General features: G+C 44.0%; 1 protein-coding gene and 1 pseudogene across 3 annotated transcripts; one reads left to right on the top strand and one right to left on the bottom strand.

Moving 5' to 3' along the window:
- Positions 1-872: 872 nt before the first annotated feature.
- On the top strand, positions 873-26,274 carry ZBTB5 (zinc finger and BTB domain containing 5). Of its 3 annotated transcripts, none has more exons than XM_084989970.1 (3): positions 873-1,228; positions 1,427-1,535; positions 21,821-26,274. In XM_084989970.1, exons 2-3 carry the CDS (start codon positions 1,435-1,437, stop codon positions 23,856-23,858), a joined length of 2,139 nt encoding a protein of 712 aa, XP_084846096.1. In that variant the 5' UTR covers positions 873-1,228; positions 1,427-1,434; the 3' UTR covers positions 23,859-26,274. The 3 variants fall into 3 exon arrangements, with proteins under 3 accessions (XP_084846096.1, XP_084846093.1, XP_020921796.1); XM_084989967.1 differs by having other exon boundaries at positions 916-1,327; XM_021066137.2 differs by lacking the exons at positions 873-1,228; positions 1,427-1,535 and adding an exon at positions 2,013-2,232.
- On the bottom strand, positions 12,122-12,222 carry LOC146407098 (U6 spliceosomal RNA; annotated as a pseudogene).
- Positions 26,275-26,953: the final 679 nt, after the last annotated feature.

Below are 26,953 nucleotides of genomic sequence, written 5' to 3'. Positions count from 1 at the left end.
TTGATAGTATCCTTTCAAACTTAGCCATACATTTACAAGCTATAATGTGTATGTCCACACACAGGTTTTCACTGGTTTTGTTTTGTACACATATGGGATCATTAGGGATAAAGAGTCACACTACATATACGGTGTATGTCAATGTATTGCAATCCTCTATAGATGCACATTCGCATTGTTTCTTTTTTTTCTTCCACTAACAAAGCTGTGATCAACATTCCCCTATATATTTTACCACATTTGTTTATTTAAGTAGAATTTCCAGAAATGAATTGCCAGCTAGAAGGGAATGAAATTTTGTTTTGTTTTGTCACTGCCAGAGGCAGGGTGGAACCCCAACTACAGCAGTGACTAAGCTGGATCCTTAACCTGCTGAGCCACCAGGAAACTCCATGAATGCCTAATTTAAAATTTGAAGATACTAAGTGATCTTCAGAGGGCAGCAATGACACTCCTAAACTACAATATAGGATGGGACTTTTTCAAACACGTTCCTAAGTGCTGAACATACAAATCTTTTTAATTTTTGCCAGTCTGTAAATCTGAGATAACATTTTAGCTCACATATGTTTCTAAGGGTCACATAGGTGAAGAGACTTCTCACATTACCTGGCTTACTGTCAGCATTCCGTTTTTTTTCTCAATCACCCAGTCTGGCAATAAAATACGTGTAAGGGCTACAAAATGTCAGGGAATCTTAATGAACAATAATTTACCATCAGACCTCATTGAAGCCTTAAAGAAAAAAACCTCGAGGGCAACATTTCCAACCTGTACAGTGAAGGGACAGATCAGCTGCAAAGATAACTTGAGTGTCACATTCTGAAGTGGGGTGTTCCCTTTTAAAAATAGTCTGTCTTCCCTCCACCCCCGCCCCGCCGCCCCAAGAATCAAGCTGCGTTCCCAGCCTGCCTTAAACTCTGGAGTCGCGCCATGCCCCTTACACTTCCCGTCGGGGAAGGCCCCTCCCAGGCTTCCTTGCCTCCTCTTCACCCAGGGAAAGAGAGCTTCTTTCTGCCCCAGGGCCCGGTGCCCTCGGAAGCCCTCCAGCCAGTGTCCCTCAGAGCTTGGCCTCTCCATCCGAGCGTGCACCTGGAGGTCTGGAAGCCACCCGGAGCTTACTCTTTTCTGAGAGCGTCACTTCGAAGTCCGCCACCCTTCCACATTCCCAATGCTGTTCTTTAGAGGTTTGGTTCTGGAGACTGCAGGCTTATTTGACCTGCGGCAGGTAATGCAGAGCAAAGTGCCAGTGGGGAGCCGGGAGGCACCAGCGCTTCGAGACGCTGGCACCTAGATTGGACGTAGGGCTGCGTCGGACCCAACTTCTGTGAGATGAACAGAATTTTTGGTTCAACATCTTTAGCTTGGATTTTGTCTTAATTCAACCTATATAGCTTCCTGAAATTATATTTTATTCCTTCCAAAGTCTACGAGATGGGAACTCAACCTCGGACACCGTGCGTGAGTGGGTCCCACGAAGGAAATTCGCATCCCATAGGGAGCCGGTGGTCACCGAAGTGCCGGGCGCCGAGAAGGTAGGGAAATCCTTCAAGTCCAGCCAGTGGTGGGACACACACTACCTCGCGGGCTCGCCTTACCCCTGGCTCAGACCAAAGGCAGTCGTGGTTGTGATTGGTGGAATTAGGAAAACCAGCTGGTCTCACCCACAATGGGCCTGGATTGGCCTCCACACTCAGTCGCTTTTCTACAGTCTAAATCTAGAACCGCTTAGTGATAAATCCCGCCTTCAAAGGCGTTTGATAACAGTTTTATGTGTTGTAAGGCAAACGGTGATTGGTCACAGAGCTCACGGATTCTGTCGGTAGTAAACACAGCGAGGCTCCTGGGACCGCGGATTGGTCAGTGTTCCGGGGGCCGAGTAAATTCCTCCAGATACCGCGCGCCGGCTGGCTGCACTTCTGTCCCGGCCCCGCCCTCTCCCCTTCTGATTGGTTGCACCCCTGCCGGAGGGGACGAGAAATGCCGCGGAGTAGGCGATCTCGCGTTGCGTCACTTCCGTTTACTGTGTGCAGCCGCCGCGGTGTTCTCAAGAGTGCCGCGGCGAAGGGGTTGAAGGAGCTGGGCAACAAGAGGCGGGGTGGACGGAAGAGGGAGGAAATCCCATCACCGAGGAGCCAGCCTGGACGTTCCGGTCTCCTGCCACACTGTCGGGTCGGATCGAAGAAGGGTCACCGCCTCCTCCAGCGAGAAGGGGGGCGGAGCCCGGCTCAGGTGAGGCGACTCTGTCAGCGGGAGCGGTGGTGGCGCGCGCTGGCGCGCTCACGTGGAGACAGTTGAGCTCTGGGGGAGCTGGGTGGGCGGCGCGATCAGGGTCTTGTCTAGGTGTCTGGGCGCGCGCCGAAGCGTACCGGTGCCCCCCCGCGTCTGCCCTGCCTGTCTTTCCTGAGGGTTATTGTTACCCTCAGAGCGGAGGGGCCAAGGCGGGTGGGAGGCGTGTTCTGCGCAGGCGTCCCCCGCGTCCCGACGCCAGGCTGTCTGTCCGCCGAGTGGGGCGGGGGCTCTTGCCCCCTCTGATCTGCGGGCGGGCTACGTTGGTTCCTGGGATCGCGTGGGAAAGACCAGCACCCTGGCAGGGTGAATAGAGAATCTGCGGAATGGGGTCGGGTGGCTTCCTTGCCCCTGTCCTGGGTCTCATTGAGCGACGAGGTTTCGTTTCACCAGAGCAAGGCCAAGGCGAGCTGGAATCGGGAACCGGCGGCTGAACCAGGAGGGGCGGAGCCAGTGTTTTGGAATGCCGCAACTAAAAGGACTAAAGTGTTTATAGGCATTTATTGAAAACCCACTGCTTCCAGGCTTCGTGCTAGGAGGTGTAGGGGATGCAGTGGTAAGAACAGTCTGTCCCCCTCCTCCCCTTGTTTGGAGGACATACAGGTTTATGCATGTTAGGCAGTGAACTAAGGGGAGTTGAAGGTTAGTTTTTTTCCTTCCAAAAAGGTCATTTGCTATTAAGTCAGTCTGTATTCTGGCCTTGTGGACGATACTGTGGAAGCTAATTTCTGAATAGGACACAAATCCTGAATATTTAACTTGGCAAAAAATTTTTACATAAAGGCGCAGTAAAAGCTTCATTGCTAAGTGGTATGCTTGGGTTCTGGGGTTAATTTTAATTAGTGGAAGTAAGAAACCTTTCACCTTCAGGAATTGAAGCAAAAATATTTCCAAAATGTGTTTCTATGCTTCTCTGTTTTAGTAGGTAGAAGATATGACATACATTGGGATCTTTTCTTTAGAGGTTGAAGAGAATGCTGTGCCTTACTCATCAATGATGATTTGTTGTCGTTATATAGGCTGTTGTGCCTTAGATAATTTTGAAAAGGTGGGCTGAATGCCTCATTTTCTGGAGAAACTGAATTCAGTGAAGTGCTATGATTTGGGTTGTGAGGATGGTAAGCTAAAAGATTAGCGGTGAGGGAAGAGAATTTTAAAGAAAAGCCCCTAAACCAAGGAAAGGCCTCCCACTATTGCTTTAACCCCCTCTGGAAATCCCAGGAAACTTGGGAAGACTGGCTGTGCCACCACTGCCAGCTTGGTGACCTGCCAGTTAAGACTTAACAGGTCGAGGACCTGTTCTGGTCTCTTGCGTTCTGCTAAATAAACAAACCAGGATTTTTTTTTTTTTTTTTTTTAAAGAGTCCTGAAGTCAACTTGTTTTTGGATTTGCCTTTTCTCTCCTAAAAGTTGTGTCAGGACAAGGTATAGTTAGCTGGAAATAGTTGCAGACCATATTCTGGCTATTTGAGGTGTTTAGCAAAATTCTGGAAGTGGTAAGATTTGCAAGAAAAGAATCTTAGAGTGGGATGTTTTCCTAAACTTAGGGTTCAGTGCTCTCAAAAGAGACTGTCACAAGAAGTTGAAGTCATTTTTAAAAAGTCACTTGGATACAAAATGTATGTAAATGTTTAGTATTTAAAGTACTTAACATGGGAGTTCCCATTGTGGCTCAGCAGTTAAGGAACCCGACTAGTACCCAGGAGGATGTGGGTTTGATCTTTCTCCTCGATCAGTGGGTTAAGGATCTGGCAATGCTGTGAGCTGTGGTATAGGTCGCAGATGTGGCTTGGTTCCTGAATTGCTGTGGTGTAGGCCAGCGGCTATAGCTCTAATTCAACCCTAGCCTGGGAACCTCCATATGCTGCAGATGCGGCCCTAAAAAGACAAAAATAAAATAAAAAATAAAGTACTTAGCATGAATTTTATTAAATTGAAGTTCTTTAGTGTGGGTAAGAGTTAAAACTATCTTACGTGTAGTGAGATATGAATCTGCCTCTATGGAAAGAGAAAAGAAAAACCCAAGATATTGATTCCATATTTGTTGTCACCTTTTATTTATTTTTAATGCAAATTTGTTGTAAACAAATATTTTCTTGTCTGTTGATTTTAAGCATATGAGTTCTCTTTTTCCTGTATTTAACATTTCTCAAATGTTGTCTAACAGAGCCAGATTTTGTAAGTGCAGCAGGTGGGCTGGAATGTAACACTACACTGAGCCTTTTGTCTACGGGTGAAGTCAACTTCTCATATGCTAAGAGACCAGCTGTTTCTGAGGGACTATTGCTCTTACAGTTGTTTTCATCATTTTTATCACTGAATAGTGGCTTTTAATCTCCAGACTCTATTTGGCGGTGGGGGATGGGGAGAGAGGGTGCCTTATTGTTTGATTAATTATACATCTATTTACTAAAAGCTCTATCTTTTTAAAAATTCTGTGGCTGCATCTGTAGCATATGGAAGGCCCCTGGCCAGGGATTGCATCCGAGCCACAGCTCCGACCTTCATGGCAATGCCAAATCCTTTTAAACCACTGCACCCAGCTGGGTATCAAACCCTTGCCGCCTCAGCCACCCGAGCTGCTGCAGCTGGAGTCTTAACTGCATAACGGCAGGAACTCCTAAAAGCTCTATCTTTCGGAAGCTCAAACTGATTAGGAATTGTGTTGGAGTGCTAACATTTTATTGTAATATAGATTATTGTCGTAGTATTGTAGTATTTAAGATTATTTTATCTGTAGATAATTTTCTTTGTGATATTCTAACACATTTGAATGACATCTTTAAGGTTCCAGTATTCCCTTGATTCTAAACCACAGTTTGTTCACATTTTAATCTTGAAGACAGGATGCCGTAAGTAAGCGGCGTTGTGCCATAGCTTAATTGGAAACTTCCACCCCCCACCCCCGTGCTACATGAAATAATGTAGCATTTTATAATCAGTGGCATCTTAGATTGAATGAAACTTGGTACAGTTAAAAGATTTGTATCCAATTAATTCATTGTTAATTGTAACCAGTTAATTTTCCAAATCTGCCTTTGTGCTCTGAGGAAAGTTTGTTATTGAAAGGAACCCTATTGGAAGTAATATTTTTTCTTTATGTAGATGGAAATTAATGAACTGTTTTGCTTCAGATTTTAAAGGATGATTGATGGCTAGTTCTGCGTTTTGGAAACTGTACTTGGTGTTTTGTTGCTCTGTGCACCTGTTTACAAACAGTTTACAAATGCTTTACTTGCAACTTAAGTTTAAAATGATTAGGGTGAATTGCTCCTCCTTTTCTTCTGTACCTGATATTGTTAACTTGGTGTAATTGATTTTTAATATGCCTTAATTAGTGAGTTATAATTTAAAATCTACTCAGCTGATTCCTGTAAAAAATTCAAGACCTTCAACGTTGTAGTCCTGTTTTAGTCTCTTCTGCAGAGGGGATTTGAGGAAGGAGAACAGGGAGAAGAAAAGCCACTGTTTTGGCATTCAGCTTTGAGAGGAATAATCCACAGATGGTATAAGAATCTAAACACATTTAGTAACATACATTATATTTTATTTAAGTAGAACAGCAAAAGCAACTCAGCAGGTGAACTATCAGTTACTTGCCGAACACTGTTGATTTGATAAACGATTCAGAAGTGAAGGAATATACTGCTTTGAAAATAAAATAGGTATAGTAAATGAATTAAATCCATTTTTCATCTCTCCTGGAAAGGCACCATCAATGCTAGTGGCTCCACTGCTTCGGCATGGCTTTCTTCTTGATAAAAGTTTAGTTTTTTTCTTAAGGCATATGTATCTTAACCTGTCAAGGGCAAAAGGCAATAAAAGCTATTTTTAAAAATTGGCTGATAAGGTTACGTGTGGCAGGGGCAGTTGGGGGTGGGTGTCAGGCAATGTTTTCTAAATAATAGAGGGAAAATGAGACTTTTAAACAAACATTAAAATATAGTCTCAAATCTATAAGCAACTAGAAGAGGGCATTGGTGGATGGTTTCCTATAGATTTTGGATACCTTTGTGAAGTTTGTATGAGCTTTAGAATCTTAAGTGGCTATGCATGTTCTTTTAGTCTAGCTTATCAGCTAGCCGTCTAGTCATTTTAAGTTTTAGGAAAATGTAGTACCCGAGAAAGGGAAATTTCTAGAACAATTATAGTGCAAGTGTAAAGTTCTAAACAGGATAAAGCAGTGAAGTTTGTCATAAATTATTTTGAAGTTGAAGGGCAGTGCTGTCAGACTCTTTTATGTAACTGACAGTCTTAGACACACCCATCTTTCAGACAGCATTCTGCTGACAGGCCACCACCCTGACAAGGGGAAGACCACCAAGATCTTCCCCTTATAACAGGTGATCCTGTCACCAGGAATGCATTCAGTCACTCACTCCTCTTCTCCCCAAAGCTCTGCTCCTTGATTCTTGTTTGGCACCAGCCTCATTGAAGGCACAGTTGGGAGGAGCCAGTGGCAAGGAGCAGTGGAGGAGAAGACAAAGCTTATCTTGATTCTGCCAACCTTCCAAATGGGTCTGTGGGCTGTGGTAAGAGCTTAGCAGTGTGGCATCGGCAACAACGGAGGATTTGAGAAAAAGAAGCCCCTCCTGCCAGCTCTTCCTGAACCCTTACTTTTAATTTTCACTCCCCTAGGCTGTTATTTTACATACCTGTCTTTTCACTCTTCCATTCTTTGACCCTGACCCTGCTTTTCAGCATTATCCCCTTACTCCCCCTGGCCAAGTGGGTTAAGGATCTAGTGTTGCCACAGCTGCGGCATAGGTCACAGCTGTAGCTTGTATTCAACCCCTGGCCTGAGAACTTCCATATGCTGCAGGTTTGGCCAAAAAAAAAAAAAAAAGAAAAGAAAAGAAAGAAAATTTCATTCTTTTCACTAAATATTTGTTTTGGAAAAGTTATTTTTTCCATAAAAAATGTTATGTTAGTATGTAATGGGTTTCGTATTTATAATGAGTGAATACTCAAAAATTTCCTCAATTTTAGGAGTTCCTGTCGTGGCGCAGTGGTTAACGAATCCGACTAGGAACCATGAGGTTGTGGGTTCGGTCCCTGGCCTTGCTCAGTGGCTTAACGATCCGGTGTTGCCGTGAGCTGTGGTGTAGGTTGCAGACACGGCTCGGATTCTGCGTGGCTGTGGCTCTGGCGTAGGCCGGTGGCTACAGCTCCGATTCGACCCCTAGCCTGGGAACTTCCATATGCCGCGGGAGCGGCCCAAGAAATAGCAAAAAAAAAAGACAAAAAAAAAAAAAATTTCCTCAATTTTAAGGTCTAATATGTTAAATACTAGACCTCTCAAAAAAAAACTCTTCGGAGCCATCAGTAGTTTTTAAATAAAATTTTTTAAATGTGAAGGAATTATAAGGTCTAAAAGTTTGAAAACCATGCTCTTGATGCTCTTGATTAAAGCATATCAAGAAAAATCCAGGCGTTCCTGTTGTGCAGCAGAAACCATAATCCGACTAGGAACCATAAGGTTGTGGGTTCGATCCCTGGCCTTGCTCAGTTGGTTAAGGATCCGGGGTTGCGGTGAGCTGTGGTGTAGGTCAAAGACGTAGCGCAGATCCTGAGTTGCTGTGGCTGTGGCGTAGGCCAGTAGCTGTAGCTCCAATTTGACCCCTAGCCTGGGAGTCTCCATATGCTGTGGGTGTGGCCCTAAAATAAAAGAAAAAGAAAAACCCAGCATCACTCAAAGGCATAGATGGACAAGAGAAGAGTATTTTATTAGCTTTTTCAGATAATTTTGAGTATTTTCTGATACTGTAACAAAACTCAGCAAATGTTACTTTAAGTGGTTAGTTGCAGTGTGGAATATGAAACTGTATCAATGAACTTTTCATATTGTTACATTAAAACACATTAGTTTACCTATGGTCAATTAATTTTTGACAAAGGCAGGAATATGGAATGGAGAAAAGACAGCCTCTTCAACAGGTAGTATTAGGAAAGTTGGATAGCTGCATGTAAATCAATGAAGTCAGAACATATCCTCACATCATACACAAAAATAAACTCAAAATGGCTTAAAGACTTAAATATAAAGCATGACGCCATAAGACTCTTAGAAGGGAACATAGACAAAACATTCTCTGACATAAATCATATAAGTATTTTCCTAGATCAGTCTCTCAAGGCAATAGAAATAAAAGCAAAAATAAACAAATGGGCCCTAATCAAATCTACAAGCTTTTGTACAGGAAAGGAAACCATAAACATAACGAAAAAGACAACCTAGGGACTTAGAGAAAATATTGCAAATGATGCAGCTGACATGGGCTTAATTTCCAAAATGTACGGACAGCTCATACAACTCGATAACAGCAACAAAAAACAACCCAATCAAAAAACAGGCAGAAGACCTAAATAGACATTTCTCCGTAGAAGATAGACAGGTGGCCAAAAGGCACATGAAAAGATGCTCAATGTAGGTAGTTATTAGAGAAATGCAAAGCAAAACTACAGTTAGGTACCACTTCATACCAGTCAGAAGGGCCATCATTAGAGTTCCCTTTGTGGCTCAGCAGGTTAAGAACCTGACTAGTATCCATGAAGATGCAGGTTCAATCCTTTGCCTCGCTCAGTGGGTTAAGGATTCAGTGTTGCCGTGAGCTGTGGTGTAAGTCACAGATTGTGACTCCGAGGATTTGGCATTGCTGCAGCCATGGTGTAGGCCAGCAGCTGAAGCCTGCGATTTGACTGCTAGCCTGGGAACTTCCACATGCCACAAGTGCGGCCCTAAAATTTATTTACATAAAATTTATTTATGTAAATATGTAAATTCCCAGGGCAGAGGAACTGTAAATTCCCAGCATATGTAAGTTCCCAGGGCAGGGATCAAACCCACACAACAGCAGCGACTTGAGATGCTGCAGTGATAACACTGGATCCTTAACCTGCTGCACCACAAGGGAACGCCAAACTATTATATATTGAATGGATAAACAATAAGGTCCTACTGTATAGCACAAGGATCTATATTCAGTATCCCGTGATAAACCCAGATGGAAAAGAGTATGAAAAATAATACTGTGACTGCTAGCCTCGGAACTTCCACATGCCACGGGTGTGGCACTAAAAAGCAAAAGCAAAAAAAAATGTATATGTATAACCGAATCACTTCTCTGTACAGTAGAAATTAACACAACATTGTAAATCAGCTATACTTCAGTAACGTGAAAAGAATACATTAGTTTAGGAGTTCCCTTGTGCTGCAGCAAGTTAAGTATCCAGCATTGTCACTGCTACAGCTTGGGTCACTGCTATGGCTTGGGTTCGATCCCTGGCCCAGGAACTTCCATCTGCTGCTGGCATGGCCAAAATCCAAAACAAACAAAACAAAACAAAAACCCCATTAGTTTATTTATTTATTTTTGGCTGGGCCCGCAGAGCATGAGCCTGCACCACAGCAGCAGCTGGAGCCACTGCAGTGACAGTGCTGAACCTTAATTTCCTGTGCCTTAGGAGAACACCAGAACATTAGTTTATGTCTTGTACTTTAATCATTTTTTTTTTTTTTTTTTACCCATAGCTTATTTTGTAACATCATGGTTACTGTATTGGTCATTTGGAAAATACTGTTTCACCAATTAATGCAGATCTTCAAATTGTTGACATGTTCATTATACAATATTTTAGAAATGACATGACATTGATAGCATTAGTGATCTTGTCAGAAGAGTTTGAGCTTTGAGAAGCTGTCAAACTTCTGGTGACAAAGAGTAGTTTTTGAAAATTTTAATTTTCATCTGAAAGCTCAAATTTTATCATAGGCAGTAAATATCATAAATTGTTTTCATTGAAATGACAAGCTCATTTCATTCATTTTCAAGAAAATGTCTGGCAAATACTTGTGTCTGAATAACCATAGTTTGTGATTTGTTCTTCCAGGTAAAAATGGTGTTTGAGGAGTTCCCGTCGTGGCGCAGTGGTTAACGAATCCGACTAGGAACCATGAGGTTGTAGGTTCGATCCCTGGCCTTGCTCAGTGGGTTAACGATCCGGCGTTGCCGTGAGCTGTGGTGTAGGTTGCAGACGCGGCTCGGATCCTGCGTTGCTGTGGCTCTGGCGTAGGCCGGTGGCTACAGCTCTGATTCAACCCCTAGCCTGGGAACCTCCATATGCCGTGGGAGCGGCCCAAGAAATAGCAAGCAACAACAACAACAACAACAACAACAACAAAAAGATAAAAGACAAAAAAAAAAAAAATGGTGTTTGATGAAAACGACTTACAATCAAAAACTGCATGAGTATTTTTCCTTGAGACCACATATTTCAGAATGCAGCACCATTACTTCAGTTGTACTTCAGATTTCATCTCACATATCGTTAAAAAAAAAAAAAAAAACCTATTCAAGAACCAAAACTAAATAATAATAATGAAGGGAAGGGAAGGTTGGATGTTTTGTAAAATCAGCATTCTTGTAGTAGTGGCTGTGTCCAGCACAGACAGAGACAGCATTCTAGCCAGATTTCTCCTGCTGCCCATTTCAAGCCCAGGTGCCCAGCCTTCCCATCAGTTGTGTGAGGAAACCACTAACCTTTCAGCAATTTATTTTTATGCTTAAGATAGCTAGAATCAGTTTCTGTTGCTGCAACCCAGAACCCTGACATACCATGGTTGGTACTTTAAAAAAAAAAAAAAATTAAAATATTTTTTACAGAAGTTATCTGAAAAATGATGCTAGTCTTTAGTTCAAAATTATGTAGCTCATGGTTAATTTTTCTGATGATTTGCAGTAATCATTAATATCAGTTGAGCATTCACTACCCATTACCTACTTTTCTAGACTTAACCTACTTTTCGGCCACAATGAGTACATTGCTTCCCTCACCTCAAACCTTTCCGTACCTTTAAGGATGTAAAGTACATTGTCTAGAGAGTACTTTACATCTCAGTTTATCCAAATCCAAACACATACCTAGCTCTGAGCCACTGAGTACCATCCTCACTTATGTGACATTTAATGCTCTCTACTTTGTAAAGTGGTTATCTGTGTATGTCTTGTTTCCACTCAGCCCCTGTGACAGAACTGACTATGCCATACAAATCTGTTCGACAGCACTTAATCGTGAACAAAGTAGGATGAAAGCATTTTTGTACCAAATACACAAGCACCTTCCTGAGCTTTTGAGATCTCTAAGGCTAATAGCCCCTCCATTACATGCTGCTGGGCCCCTTTTCTCCCAGAGTGGGTCAGCTGTCTCTTTGTGCAGCTGTCAACATGTAGCCACCTCTCGCCCTCATTCTAGAACTGCTAGAAAAACTTGAATTTTATTTGTTTGAAACAAAAGACCATGAGAACTTGAGGGACTTTCCTATGAGGAAGTTTTTTCACACATAGGCTTTGATCTTTAGTTTGGGTATTCTGAGACTTTTTCTTCCTGGCTTTTGGCTGGAAAATGATTGCTGGGTAATACTGTGTTATATTTAATTTATATACAATGTTCATTCAACAATTTACAGAGTTTTATATCAGGCACTTGGGAGGGAGAGAAAATCACTGTGTGATGTAGATCCAACATAAACCCAATTAAGGTAAAAGGGGAATTCATTGGCTCATGAAATAGGAAGTCCGAGGGTCGTGCTAACTACAGTCATTGCTGGATCCCAGGGTCTTGATGTCAGCAGGACATTGTCTTTGGTACTACTACTTTCTGTGTTGGCTTCATTCTCAGAGAGGCAAAAATTTCGACCATCAGGGTGAGACTTGCATCTCCTCTCCCTCACAGCTTGCAACCTGGGTGAAAAAATTGTCTCCCTCTCTTGAGATAGTCAGTCCTTCATTTCTCCCTTTCATAACATCAGCATTGATAAAGATCCCAGTGAGTGAAAAATATGGAACACTTGGATTTGTGTGTCATCCTTGTGCGGGGGGCCATCCTAACCTTCCCTTTGTCATTCCAGTTTTAGTGTATATCTCTGGATGGTACCAGCAGAGGTCCCCAGGACAGACTCTGCTTGGCATGGCTTGGGTCATATACCCATCTCTGAAGCAATCACCATAATCAAGGGAAGTGGTTACCAAATTGGCCAGCCCTCCCTGGATCCTCTGGAGGAACAAAGGTCATCTGGAACTCAGAGGTTTGGGGGGAGTCTGATCTGGACTAAGGATGGACTTAAAAGGATTTCTCCCAAAGACATTACTAGACAGACAAAAAACTCATCCTTGGAGAGAGTATTTGAATATTGGTTTGTGGGTCGATGGTAACAAGTTTCATATTGTTTTAGTTATTTATTGCTGTGTAACAAATCACTTGAAAGCGTAATGGCTTAAAACAACAAAAAACGTTATTATCTCTAATGGTTTAGGGGTTGACGGGCTCAGCTAGCTGATTCTCAGAGTCTGTTACATGGTTGTAGTCAGATGGTGACTGGGCCAGAAGTCGTCTTGAAGACATATTCGTGTCTGGAGGCAGGTGTTTACTGTCAACTAGATTTCACCTGGGCTCTCTTACAGACTAGGGGCTGGATTCTAAGAGCAGGCTAAAGCTGGGATTTTGCCCCGAATTGCTCCCTTGGCTGCTGCAGCTTCTCTCTCCTGCTCCCCATCCCCAGTTTCTCCTAGGAGCTCTCCCTTGATACATCACTTGCACTTGAATCCTTCTCTCGTGGTCTGCTTCTGGGAAACCCTACCTAAGACAGTATGAAGCTAAGCCTTTTTCATATTCATAGTCTTTGGAATCACTTTTGAGCATCATAGTAATGCCCACCTCATTCTTGGAATGTTGACGTGTGGCACTTTGGGATGGCCAGAATGTATATTAACAATGACATCAGTGAGTCAGCTGCATTTCTCATTTCTTTTAACTGATAGCTCCATTTGTACCTTAACTGAATTGTGCATGTATTACTGGATATTAAATAGCTTCTTTAAAAGTCAGGGAGTTCCCTGGTGGCTCAGGGGGTTAAGGATCCAGCGTTATCACTGCTGGGACTCTGGTTACTGCTGTGGTTCAGATTCAGTCCCTGGTCCAGGAATTTTTGCATGCTCTGGACAAAGCCAAAGGGAAAAAAAGTCAGTCAGTACACTCAAAGCAGTAGGTTGCTCTTCTCTATGTATAACTCATCCTCCCCAATCCATTCAGAAAGATTGGTCAATATTTCTTGTATTTAATTGCATTGTCTGGCCTGTGATAGAATAACTATTTATTTTAAAATTGCTTCATAGGAAGCTTGCTGTTCTAAAATGGTTTATATAATATAGGAATTATCTTTTCCATAGAATTCAGTAGATAGTTCCTGTAAAACTATTTGGTGTCGATGCCTTTCTAGGGGGAAGTAATTCTTTGGCAACTTTTTCTAATGGTGTGTGGGGTTTTGGGGGTTATGGTCTATTCAGGCTCTCTTTCTTTTTACATTTTTAAGAAGAAATTTTATCAAAGATATATAGGTAGTTTGCTAAGTGCATATCACTTAAAGAATTAAATAGTTCCTCAAGATTTGTTGAGATAAACACCAGCCCCTGGCCTCCCTGCTCCCCATTTTCTCTTCCCCCAGACTCCCACTTTCAGCTCTTAGCTAATTCTTTTGATAGGTACATACATGTATGAACAGCTATGCTTGGAGAAACTTAATTTTTCAGTTTAGGCATTATCTATTGACTTCCCCTTGGTTAGAGATAAGAATTTTGTTTTTCATGAGTTTGTTAATTTCTCCCTGTAATTCTGCTGGTTTAGCGCTATGCATTTCAATGCACACTCCCTGTTCCTACCTCTCCCAGTACAGTTAGAATTTTCATTAGATCAGCAGTTCTCAAAGTGTAGTCCAAGGACCCAGAGGGACCCCTGAGACTCTTTCAAGGAGTCTGTGAGGTGAAAATTATTTTTGTAATGATACGCAGACTTACATGCTTTTTTTACTCTCATTCTTTCATAAGTGTATACTCATGTGTGATACTACAAAAGCCCAAATGCAGAAGCAACTGTGAGAAGCCAGCTGTGTTCTGTTAATGCAAAAATGTAAAACTGTGCTACTCTTCTCATTATTTGGAGAGGGGGGAATATAGTTACTTTTCGTAAAAGCTGTTTCTGTTAACATATGATTGTTTATTATTATTTTAAAATCAATTAACAAGTGTTTTTAAATGTTCTCGGTTTCCCATTCCCTGGAGCTTTCAAAATTTTACCCTAATTCCTTATCACAGCCTGTGGAAGGCTCTACAAATGCTAGTTAAAGATGTCTGCACTGCCTATGCACATGTGCTAGAACACTAGCTCTTTTGGCCTTCTGTTATTTTTGTTCTCTCTCTCACCTTCAGGATGATCACCTCTCACCCAGTACAGCTATGCATTTCCAAAGTTATCTTCACATTACATACAAAGGGCTCTGGTTATCAGGAATATTATAGTGGCCATTTGTCATTTGCAGCCATCCAAAGTCTTTTGAAACCCCCACCTTTGCATTTTGGTAGCCTGCAAATGGTGAGTTCCGCTGTCCTAAGGTAGAGTCAGAATTACAGTGTAGGTATGAGAACTGGATTTCCTTGGTCATAGGCCCTGAGTAGGGATCTGGATGCAGTTTTGAACAATGTTGAGCATTTAGAACTACTCTGTCCAATCCAGTAGACATTTAAATTAATTAAATAAAATTAAAAGTTCATTTCCAGAGTTCCCTTCATGGCTCAGTGGTTAATGAATCCGACTTGAAACCATGAGGTTGAGGGTTCAATCCCTGGCCTTGCTCAGTGGGTTAAGGATCCGGCGTTGCCGTGAGCTGTGGTGTAGGTCGCAGGCGCGGCTCGGATCCCTCATTGCTGTGGCTCTGGCGTAGGCCGGCAGCTACAACTCCTATTAGACCCCTAGCCTGGGAACCTCCATATGCCACGGGAGCAGCCCTAGAAATGGCCAAAAGACTAAATAAATAAATAAAAGTTCATTTCCTCAGTCACACTAGCTGTATTTCATGTGCTCAGTAGCCACGTGGGACTAGTGGACAGCATAGTAACTGTGCTGGCAATTTCCATCATTGTAGGAAGTTGTATTGGACAGTGTTGATCTAGAAGGGTCTCTTCTGAGCAGCTAATCCAGAGCAGGATCCATGCAAAGTAGATGTTGCAGTGGTAGTAATGCTTTCCCCAATGTGTTTGGACACTCTGGGGCACACAGTTATCGCTCTCCCACCTTCCTGGTGATTTTGTGAGCTTCCTAACATCTGTTTACCATAAATCCTTTCTCAAATCACGTGAGTAGACTGACTGCTTGTAGTTAGGGGCTCTCTGACTTATCCTGAGATGCATTCTGTCTCTCTCATATTGGAAAGAACAGTTGAATAATCTAATTGGCTATTTTTATGGCTAAGATGAGCTTTTGTCTTAGTGGATTTGATTTCTGTTGCTAATCTAAATGATCATAAATTGACTGATTAAATGATGTTGGGGTGAAAGAACATTGACATTAAGGAGGAATTAGTTTGGAGTATCTCTAAGTGGATACACAGTTACTAACTTAGAGGATAAATGTGTCTCCAGGTTTTGATTATCTCTAATGGCACCAGTTAGTTTCACAGCTTCTAGAGCCCCTTAAGAAGAAAGGAATCTGGAGTTCCTGTCATGGATCAGTGATTAACAAACCGACTAGTATCCATGAGGATGCAGGTTCCGTCCCTGGCCTTGCTCTGTGGGTTAAGGATCCAGTGTTGCTGTGAGCTGTGGTATAGGTCACAGATGTAGCTCGGATCCTGCATTGCCAAGGCTGTGGCTGGCACCTGGGAACTTCTGTATGCTGCAAGTGCAGCCCTAAAAAGACACACACACACACACACACACACACGAAGAAAGGAATCCTCACACACACACACACACACACACACACACACACACACACACACACACGAAGAAAGGAATCCTTAGCCTTTATACTGCCAGTATCCTTAGCCATACTGACGATGGCCTCCCAATAAGACATAGCAGGTGACTTAGATACATGAGAAGAGCTTGGAGAACTTGGGTTGATCTCAAGGACTGCATTGAGGCATCTGATAATCTCTAGGCTGATAGGAAGTTAAAAAGATTGTATGAACTGTTTACCTATTTTCCAATATTATTTAGACCTCTTGTTTTTGTTGAAGTCATGTTTAGCTACCTCAGGAGTCTCATCTCAAAGGTCTCTGGGCCTTGGGAATTTCCTCAAAAGAGTGCTTTAGAGACCACAGTTTCCTTGCTACCTGTGCCCTTTCTATAGAAAGGGGGATTGAACATTAACAGTTTGACATTTTAGTGAATGACCTTTTGTGGAAGAGAGTGGTGGTTTCTTTTTATACTCAAGATAACTGACATTTCAAAAAATAAGGAGGCCATTTGTCCTCAGATAATCATATTTCTGCTGCTTGTTGAAGAAGAAGGGTACTGGACAGAATATCATTATGCTTTCAAGTTAGTATGCTGCCTTGAAATACCACTTATTTTGGAATTTAGTCTTTTATGTTCCCCTCATGTGTTAAGTCAGAATAATAAGCCCTATCTGGCAGGCTTGTTTGAAGATTAGAGATAATAGAAATAAAAAGTACTTAGTAAGATGACTAGCACAAAGAAGGCTCTCTTAACGGTAGTTAACTTTTTTTTTTTTTTTACTACCTCTGCCTCTGCTGCTGTCAGCACTGCAGCAGTTACTACAACATTGGTTCCAGTCTCCACAGTAGGAGAGAAAGCAATAAGCTCAGTGTCTGGTGCTGCTTGTTTTATCCTAAAAGGGCCCTGATGTCATGGTTTCTTAGTTCTCAGAGGTATTCTGAAGCTGGTACAGCTTCCTGAGACAACTCCGTTTAATTTATTTTGCTTCTTGAACCAGAATGTTTCTTCCCTGTTACTGCGATACAATAATCATCTCATTGCAAATAAATAAATAAATGAATAAATAAATAAGGGAGTTCCTGTCGTGGCACAGGGAAAATAAATCCGTCTAGGAACCATGAGGTTGCGGGTTTGATCCCTGGCCTCACTCAGTGGGTTAAGGATCTGGCATTTGCCATGAGCTGTGGTGTAGGTTGCAGACGTGGCTCAGATCCCGAGTTCCTGTGGCCGTGGTGTAAGCCAGCAGCTATAACTCCAAATAGACCCCTAGCCTGGGAACCTCCATATGCCGTGTGTGTGGCCCTCAAAAGACAAAATAAAAAAAAACAAAAAACAAAACAAAAAAACACACCAAAATCATCATCTCATTGGAACTTAACACTTAAGTTTTCTTTACAAGGCAAGGGCTGTAGACTTATAAGCAGTAATTGCATTTTGTTTAATCTTCCCAAAGCCTTGAGCTCTGTGGTCCCTGATTGGTTGAGTGGGCATCAAGGGCCTGTTTCCTTGAATGGGTCTCCATTTCCTACCTTCTTTGTCTTCTTTCCCTTGGTTTAGTCCCAGCTTTCTTAAGCACAACCTTTAATAGCTTCGTGAGAAAGGATATGTGGGAGGTAAACTGGGGGGTTTTTGCTTGTCTGGAAATGCTTTAGTCAACCCTCATAATTGATAGTTTGGCTGGGTACATGGTCTATGTTAGAAATAATTTTCTTGTAGAGTTCTAAGGAACTACCACCTTCCAATATTGCTTTTGAAAAGTCTAATGCCAGTTTTATTCCTGATTCTTTATTAACTACTCTTCCCCTCCACCCCCACAAACTTTCAAGATCTTTATCCAGGCGTTTTAAAATGTCACTGACAGGTGGGAATTTGTTCATTCATATTGCTGAGCACTTAGTGGATCTTTTTAGTCTGAATAAGTAACTTCTTCAGTTCTGGGAATTATTCTTTTGTTGTTTATCCGTTTCCCTATTTTCTATCTTTTTTGGGAGTCAGACATTGGACTTCCTTATTTAATTCTCTTTTCTTATTCATTCACTTTTATTTCTTCTTTGCCATGTCTGTGAAGTTTCTTCAACCATATCTTCTACCCTTTCTGGTAACTTTTAAAAATTTTCAAACATTTTCATATTCCTATATTACTTTAAAAAAAAAAAAACATACTCTCTTCTTGTTTTGCAGAAATAGTATCATCTCTCTGAGAATGTTAATTATAGTTGTTTCCACACCTTAATTCTGTTTCTTCCAAATGCCTTTTTTTTTTTTTTTTTTTTGTCTTTTTTTTGCTATTTCTTGGGCCGCTCCCGCGACATATGGAGGTTCCCAGGCTAGGGGTTGAATCGGAGCTGTAGCCACCGGCCTACGCCAGAGCCACAGCAACACAGGGATCCTAGCCACGTCTGCAACCTACACCACAGCTCATGGCAACGCCGGATCCTTAACCCACTGAGCAAGGGCAGGGACCGAACCTGCAACCTCATGGTTCCTAGTCGGATTCGTTAACCACTGCGCCATGACGGGAACTCCCCAAATGCCATTTTGTTTGTTTAGGGCTTTGTCTTTTCAGGCTGGAGGGTCTTTTCTCTCCAGTTTGTGGTGCTCTTGACTGACTAGAAGTTGGTGAATGAGCCTTGAGGACTAGTGGGGTTCACCATAAGGAACCCACATGTTCCATTGGAGGGACTCCCAGACATCTGAGCTTGGCTGCTAATCTTCTCTTGGCAGGTAGGGTGGGTAGAGCAGGTTGAGGGGAAAGCATCTCACCTTCTGGTGCAGATTTTAACTTCATGCTCCAGTTGTCAGTGTAGCAGCTCATCGCAGCCTCTGGTGCGCACTTGGCGCCCTGAGTACAGACTTCCTCCAAGCCCAGCAGGAGACTGCAGGCTGCTCCTTCCAGGGGGCCGTCCACGCTGCCTTCCCCGACACTGGTCAGAGGCAGGTGCCCCTATTTGTGTCCCGCAGCATCTTGTACATCTCCTACCATAGCACTGGTAATACTTTATTGTACGTGAATGTTGATTAGTCTGTTTCCGCTGAGGGCGGGATTGGATCTCTCTTGTCAATCATTTTCACTCTGGTGCCAGGCACACTGGATAGTCCATCTTCGTGTGTTTGTATCCTGCGGTTTCACCATGAGATTCTGCTTCACCCCTTCCCAGAAGACCAGAGGAGATAAAATAGAGTTTTAAACTCTGCAGTTCCTTCAGCTTCTACGGAGGGCACAGAGCAAGCCCATTTTGGGCTTATTGACCCAGTTTTCTTACCACATAATGAGAGTGTGTCATGAGCACTGGTCAAGGGTACAGAGACTTTAAATCAGCAGTCCTGTAGTTCCTATGAAGTGTAGCTGTTTCTTAGGAGAGAATAAGCAAGTTCTTGTTTCTAATGAGTCCAGTAGATGAAAATATACAGATGTTTAATGGTTGCAAATTCAGCTTTGGAAAGTGATGCACCTATACATAGTCTGTGTGGTCTCTTTTTTTTCCTTTAATTTTAACATTTATGAAAAATTTCAAATGTACAAAATTTTGAAGCTAATACCAGACATCATGTCATTTCATCTGTAAATATTTCAGAATGTTACCTCTTTAAAAAAAAATACTCTTGGAGTTCCCGTCGTGGCGCAGTGGTTAATGAATCCGACTAGGAACCATGAGGTTGTAGGTTCGATCCCTGGCCTTGCTCAGTGGGTTAAGGATCTGGCATTGCCGTGAGCTGTGGTGTAGGTCACAGATGCGGCTCAGATCCTGCGTTGCTATGGCTCTGGCGTAGGCCGGTGGCTACAGCTCCAATTAGATCCCTAGCCTGGGAACCTCCATATGTCGCGGGAGCGGCCCAAGAAATGGCAAAAAGACAAAAAAAAAAAAAAAAAAAAAAAAAAAATACTCTTTAGAAACAAAAATCAGAGTGTTATTATCATATTTAAAGGGGAAAAAAAACTAGTAATTCTTTGTCTCATCAAAGATATAGGTGATGTTCTAAGCCATCAGTTTGGTTGGTTTTAAAGAATCCCTACAGTTCAAAATGGACTCTATGGATGGTTTTAGAGCTTATTCATCTGTTTTTTTTTTTTCCCTATGATTTTTTGCAAAGTTTGTTTTATTGAGCTTTATTGAGGTATAATGTATATACCATAAAATTCCTTGTTTTAAGTGTGCAATTAAAAAAAAATTGGGGGTAGTTCCCATCGTGGCTCAGTGGTTAACGAATCTGACTAGGAACCATGAGGTTGCGGATTCGATCCCTGGCCTTGCTCAGTGGGTTAACGATCCGGCGTTTCCGTGAGCTGTGGTGTAGGTCTCAGGCGTGGCTCGGATCCCGAGTTGCTGTGGCTCTAGTGTAGGCCGGCAGCTACATCTCTGATTGGACCCCTAGTCTGGGAACCTCCATATGCCATGGAAGCGGCCCAAGAAATGGCAAAAAGACCAAAAAAAAAAACAAAAGAAAAAAAATTTTTTTTCTTTTGGCTGCCCTGTGTTATATGGAGTTCATAGGCAGGGATCATATCTGAGCTGCACCTGTGACCTGTGCAATAGCTGTGGCAACACCAGATCCCAACCCACTCTGCTGAGCCAGGGATTGAACCTGTATCCCAGCATTCCAGAGATGCTGCCGATCCTGTTGCACCACAGCGGGAATTCCCAATTCAAATATTTTTAAGAAAATTTGATGCATTTATTGTAATCCAATTTTAGACCATTTCTATCGTGCCCATGTCCTTCTTTCCATCTGCAGTCCTTCCCTGGGCCCTGTCCCCAGCCCCTGATAACTCTGCAGAGACACAGTAGATTAGTGGTTAACCTTTTCTGTGCCACAGGCATGAAACTTCTATTAGATTATTGTTTTATTAAACAGACTTCCAGCCAGTCCTCTTGTCTTACATCATCTTCACTCCACTTCCTCTGGCACCTTAACAGCCAGCTCCTGAGCCTTTGGGTGGGCAGAAGGCTTATATATAAGTTAGGTTGTTTACCCAGTGCCACTTTAGGAGTCAGCTTTCTGGGTGTGCTAAGGCAGTCAGCACCCATTCATTTACCTTCTCACCAGCTTCCAAAATGCTATTGATATTTCTTTCCCATGCTTTTTTTCCTTGTGGGATTTTTTTTTTTGGGGGGGTAAGGTTTTTATTTTTACTATTATAGTTGATTTACAGTGTTCTGTCAATTTCTGCTATACATCAAAGTGACCCAGTCATACCTATATCCTTGTGAGCTTTCACCTTTAAAATAACAACAAGCAAAACCAAAAAACTTTAGTGTCTTTGAAATGGGGTTTGGGGACTGTGTTTGGGGGGTAAATGCACGTGTGCAGGCCACTACCATTGGTCACCAATCTTCCTCACCAGTACTGATTTGCCCTTTTCATTCCTTTAAGGTTGCGAAAAGACTTTTGAGACTTTCTTGGAGTTACGCAGAACTCTGACTCCTCTGTAACAGATAGTGCATCACCCATGTGGTCTTTGCTAACATGGGTCCTAAGTGTTAGAGTGAAGAGGAGCCTGTAAATAGCCAGTAGCTGAAGTGTGTGCGTGTGTGTGTGCACACCCACCCACACTTCCAAGGCTGTTAGCTGAATAAGCATTTGCTCCTTATTTGACGGGTGTTTAGTCTGTGTGTCCACATCAGAAACATCACGAACTTCAAAAGGTCCAAGCTTAGCCATTCATGCCCCTCTTGTTGTCTGTGCTCTGAGTTGGACTTAAGCTTTTCTCAATCTTAACACTTTCTCTGTTTCTCTTATAGGATCATGGATTTTCCTGGCCACTTTGAACAGATCTTCCAGCAGCTGAACTACCAGAGACTTCACGGGCAGCTCTGTGATTGTGTCATCATGGTGGGGAACAGACATTTCAAAGCTCACCGCTCCATCCTGGCGGCATGTAGCATGCACTTCCGAGCCCTGTTCTCAGTGGCAGAGGGAGATCAGACCATGAACATGATCCAGCTGGATAGCGAGGTGGTGACAGCAGAGGCCTTTGCTGCACTGATTGACATGATGTATACCTCCACCCTCATGCTGGGGGAGAGCAATGTTATGGATGTCTTATTGGCAGCCTCTCACCTTCATCTGAACTCTGTTGTTAAGGCATGTAAGCATTACCTAACGACAAGGACGCTGCCCATGTCCCCCCCGAGTGAGCGCGTTCAGCAGCAGAGTGCCCGCATGCAGCGCTCCTTTATGCTGCAGCAGCTGGGCCTGAGCATCGTGAGCTCAGTCCTCAATTCCAGCCAGAGTGGCGAGGAGCAGCCGGCCCCCATGAGCTCCTCAATGCTCAGTAACCTGGACCAGCAGACACCCTTCCCCATGAGACGCTTGCATAAGCGCAAGCAGTCTGCAGAGGAGCGGGCCCGGCAGCGCCTCCCACCCGCCCTGGATGAGTCTGCCATCTCCGACGTGACGCCAGAGAATGGGCCGTCGGGGGTTCATTCCCGGGAGGAGTTCTTTTCACCAGACTCTCTGAAGATTGTGGATAACCCTAAGGCCACCGGGATGGCCGACAACCAGGATGACAGTGCCATGATGTTTGAGCAGTCTTTCGGTGCTCAGGAAGAGGCCCAGGTGCCCAGCCAGTCGGACAACAGCGCCGGCAACATGGCCCAGCTGTCCATGGCCTCCCGAGCCACTCAGGTCAAGACTAGTTTTGAGCAGGAAGCTGCGACTGAGAAAAGTGGTTTTCAGTGTGAAAACCCTGAGGTTGGCCTTGGCGAGAAGGAGCACATGAGAGTGGTGGTTAAATCTGAGTCCCTGAGCTCTCCCGAGCCTCAGGATGAAGTGAGCGACGTGACCTCCCAGGCGGAAGGCAGTGAATCAGTGGAAGTGGAGGGAGTGGTGGTCAGTGCTGAGAAGATCGACCTCAGCCCCGAGAGCAGCGACCGGAGTTTTTCTGATCCCCAGTCCAGCACCGACCGGGTTGGGGACATCCATATTTTGGAAGTCACAAATAACCTCGAGCATAAATCCACTTTCAGCATTTCAAATTTTCTTAACAAGAGCAGAGGGAGTAACTTCAGTGCAAATCAGAGCAATGATGATAATATCCCAAACACCACTAGTGACTGCAGGCTGGAGGGAGAGGCCCCCTATTTGCTGAGTCCAGAGGCTGGGCCTGCGGGCGGGCCCTCCTCGGCCCCTGGCCCTCACGGGGAGAACCCATTCAGTGAGCCCGCAGACTCCCACTTCGTCAGGCCTATGCAGGAAGTGATGGGCCTGCCCTGTGTGCAGACCTCAAGCTACCAGGGAGGAGGACAGTTTGGGATGGATTTTTCCAGGTCTGGTATGGGGCTGCATTCCTCCTTCTCCAGGGTGATGATGGGCTCCCCAAGAGGAGGAGCCAGTAACTTTCCCTACTACCGCCGCATAGCTCCCAAGATGCCAGTGGTCACTTCGGTCAGGAGCTCTCAGATCCCCGAGAACGTTGCCAGCTCTCAGCTCATGATGAACACGGCCACATCCTCATTTGAAAATGGCCATCCTTCACAGCCCGGCCCTCCACAGTTGACAAGGGCATCTGCCGATGTCCTGTTAAAGTGCAAGAAGGCCTTGTCAGAGCACAACGTCTTGGTTGTAGAGGGAGCTCGCAAGTATGCCTGCAAAATCTGCTGCAAGACTTTCCTGACCTTGACAGATTGCAAGAAGCACATCCGTGTTCACACAGGTGAGAAACCCTATGCCTGCCTGAAGTGTGGCAAGAGGTTCAGTCAGTCCAGCCACCTGTACAAACACTCAAAGACCACCTGTCTGCGCTGGCAGAGCAGCAACCTCCCCAGCACCTTGCTCTAACCCCACCTCGAGATAATGCCAACACTAGCTGCGGGACCGAAACTCAAATCTCTCCTGGTTGGTGGTTAATGCTGTTGTGTTGGAGGCTTCAGGCTGCGAATGGCTCTTGCAAACTCCGACGATTAGTAAGTGGAGAATTAATAGCTGTAGTGCTTGTGCTGCTGCATTTCTAAGTGAAATGCACGCTTTCAGAGCGGGGAGCCAATCCCTGAAACCAGGTTCTTCCTTGGAGTCAAGTAATGCAGTCAGAAAGTAGTTGGTAACTAATGTTGTTAAAAGTGGCACATTGAAAATTAAAAATCGAAGTGCAAAAAAAATTTTTAGCAATTTTTGTAGAACTCTGCGAAGCATTTAATTAAATTTCCTATATACCTTCTGATGGGAATATTGTATACCTGTACAGTGATACAAACGCACTTACGTGTAACCAGTGGCAACTTTGTGCCTAAAAGGAAGGCCCTAGAGGACACGCCTGTCCACCACAAATGCTTTAAAGTGTATCATGAGCTAGTCCTAGGCCTCAGAAAGTACTGTATTTTTTATTTTTGTCTGATTTGCAGTCACAGACACTGCACTTTGATGGTGCTGACACTGGGCCCAGAGCAAGCATTCTCTGGGCTATTAGGTGTATATATACTTTTGAAAACATCACTGTTGGATAGATGTTTTAACAATTTTTCCTGGTTTTAAAAACAAAGTTGTAAGAGGAGTATGTACTTATAGGGAGTGACAAGTAAGGTATTGTTTCCGTATGTGCTGTTTTAGCAGTATTTTAACCAACCTGTATTACATATGTGTTACAGTTCCACGTTTGGAAGTCAGAAAAGAGCTAGTGTTTGTCTTCGTTCTGATGATGTGGAGTCCTGTTTAGTGGGATCTTTCATGGTGCATTTACCCTTTGCTCCATGCAGACTTCGGGGGCCGGTCTAGCCGGACACATCTCACCCAATGGCAAGCCCCTTCTCTGCTTGGCTTCTTCACACTCTCATGCCCCTTAGGGCATCTTTCCAAGTCTAGATTACTGTTTCTAGTTAAAAACTAACCAAAAGTGAAGTCAACCCCCTCCCCCCATCCGCCATAGGTTTTATTACTGTTAAATACTATAGTTTTAAGGTACAGGCCCTGAACTTTTGTTGTTGCCCCAACCCAATACCGAATGTTTAAGATCGTTAGACACATAGCAGTCTTCATGGACAAATACTCTGCAGACTCTGTAAGAGGGTTGGGCAGCCCGGAGCATAGAATTCACCACGTAGCATCTGAGACAGAGGAGACATCTGGTCACTGCCCTAGGCCTTCTCTGGGCCCCGCAGCCTCACTTGCCCAGCCCTCCCGTGGTCTCCTGACCTCATGCCACCAGGGCTTCAGGCAGCACCGTTTGGCAGAGCCCTGACTTGGTGCTCCAGGGCGAACAGCACAGGTTATCGTGTTTCTGTAGAGCTCGTGGAGTTGGTTTAATTCATGCATGAACATGAGTTCATTTTTTATACAGCTTTTTTAGAGACACCAAGCCATGGTGCATAACTGAGAAACCCGTCAGTCCTTGTGTTTAGAAAGGTCATCAGCGTGTTTTCGCCTCTTCATCGAGTGTGTGCAGTTACACATCTGTCCGTGGATAAACTTATTACATGTTCATTGTCGGGCTCAGCATCTCCTATGAACTCATTCCCAGGGAGGAAAACCAAAAGGGAAACTTCTGATTCCTCTCCTTCCATCAGATGTGGGGAGAGATGGTTGGATTCCTTGTGGAATGCAGGTGTGTGTGGCTGATTGTTGGCAGTCGTGCTCTGACTTGACATGAGGAGCTCTACATCCACCCTTCTGTGGGGACCAGTGTCTGAGATGAACCCTGGGAAGCAGGCAGGTGGGTCAGCGTGGAGAATAAGAGCGGCCCTGCCTGGCCTGGGAAGAGGGACTGGTGGCACCAGGAAGAGCAGCGGCAGCCCTGCTCCCCTTCCACCTCGAAGAGGAGGTGCCAGAAGCTGCCGCCTCACCTGAGCTCCAGCTTAAGTGGACTTGGCTTCCTTCGGGGCCTGTCTCTGACACGGCGGCGGGAGCCCTGCCTCTCCACTGCCAGGTGGAATCTGGAATCTCTCATCTACCTCTTAGTCTATCAGTTTCTACGTGTGAGAAGCAAGCTTGTGGGCCAGTGTCCTCGTACATGCTGTAGCACTTAAGAAATAATTCAGAGGTTCCCCGGAAAAACAGTCCCAGGTTTCCTTTGATCAGTAGTTTTTACCTGAATTATAACTGGTATTGGGTACCTGGATTTTGATGGTTAGCCTTAATTATAGCCTGGCATAATCATTTCTGGTGACCAAATCATAAAGTTCTATCAGGGCACCCATGTCAGTGGTGCTATGCTGGTCAAAATTTGAAACTTTGAAATAAAGAATTTGTCATATTCATGCCTCGAGCTAATTATGTGGTGTTGTTTTTTTCCGCCTTAGGTTAATTAAGGTTGAAACAAAGGTGAGGTAATACTGCTTTCTCTGCTAACCCTGCTTTGACCACTACTTTTTTTTTTTTTTTTTTTTTTGTCTTTTTGCTATTTCTTTGGGGCCGCTTCCACGGCATATGGAGGTTCCCAGGCTAGGGGTCCAATCGGAGCTGTAGCCACTAGCCTACGCCAGAGCCACAGCAACGCGGGATCCAAGCCGTGTCTACAACCTACACCACAGCTCACGGCAACGCCGGATCATTAACCCACTGAGCAAGGGCAGGGACCAAACCCGCAACCTCATGGTTCCTAGTCCGATTCGTTAACCACTGCGCCACGATGGGAACTCCTGACCAGTACTTTTTTTTAAGACCAAGCTTCCTAGAAAATGACTCTCATGCTATCAATTCGTAATAGTTACCAGCCATTCCCTCAGTCCCTTCTGCTCTCCTTGGACTTTTTGTTTTGAGCTGTGGGTGGGTGTAAGGTGGTGTTCACAGCCACTCCGTTGTTTTGTTCCTAGAGGGCCTGCTGCATCTTGCGCTGTCTGCTGCTCCCTTACCTGCCTCCCAGGATTAAAACTCCATTCTCCAGTCTGGCTTGGCTCTGGGGAAGAGCTGGAGCCTGAGACCTTCAGCAGGCGTGGGGCTGTGGC

This window comes from Sus scrofa, chromosome 1 (assembly GCF_054392235.1).
Source record: "Sus scrofa isolate SSC_HxYL_T2T_F1_AM1 chromosome 1, Sscrofa_HxYL_maternal_Yorkshire_Landrace_v2.0, whole genome shotgun sequence".
Taxonomy (NCBI): domain Eukaryota; kingdom Metazoa; phylum Chordata; class Mammalia; order Artiodactyla; family Suidae; genus Sus; species Sus scrofa.
Note: the sequence above shows the minus strand (reverse complement) of the source record. Positions and strands in the feature narration are given on the sequence as shown.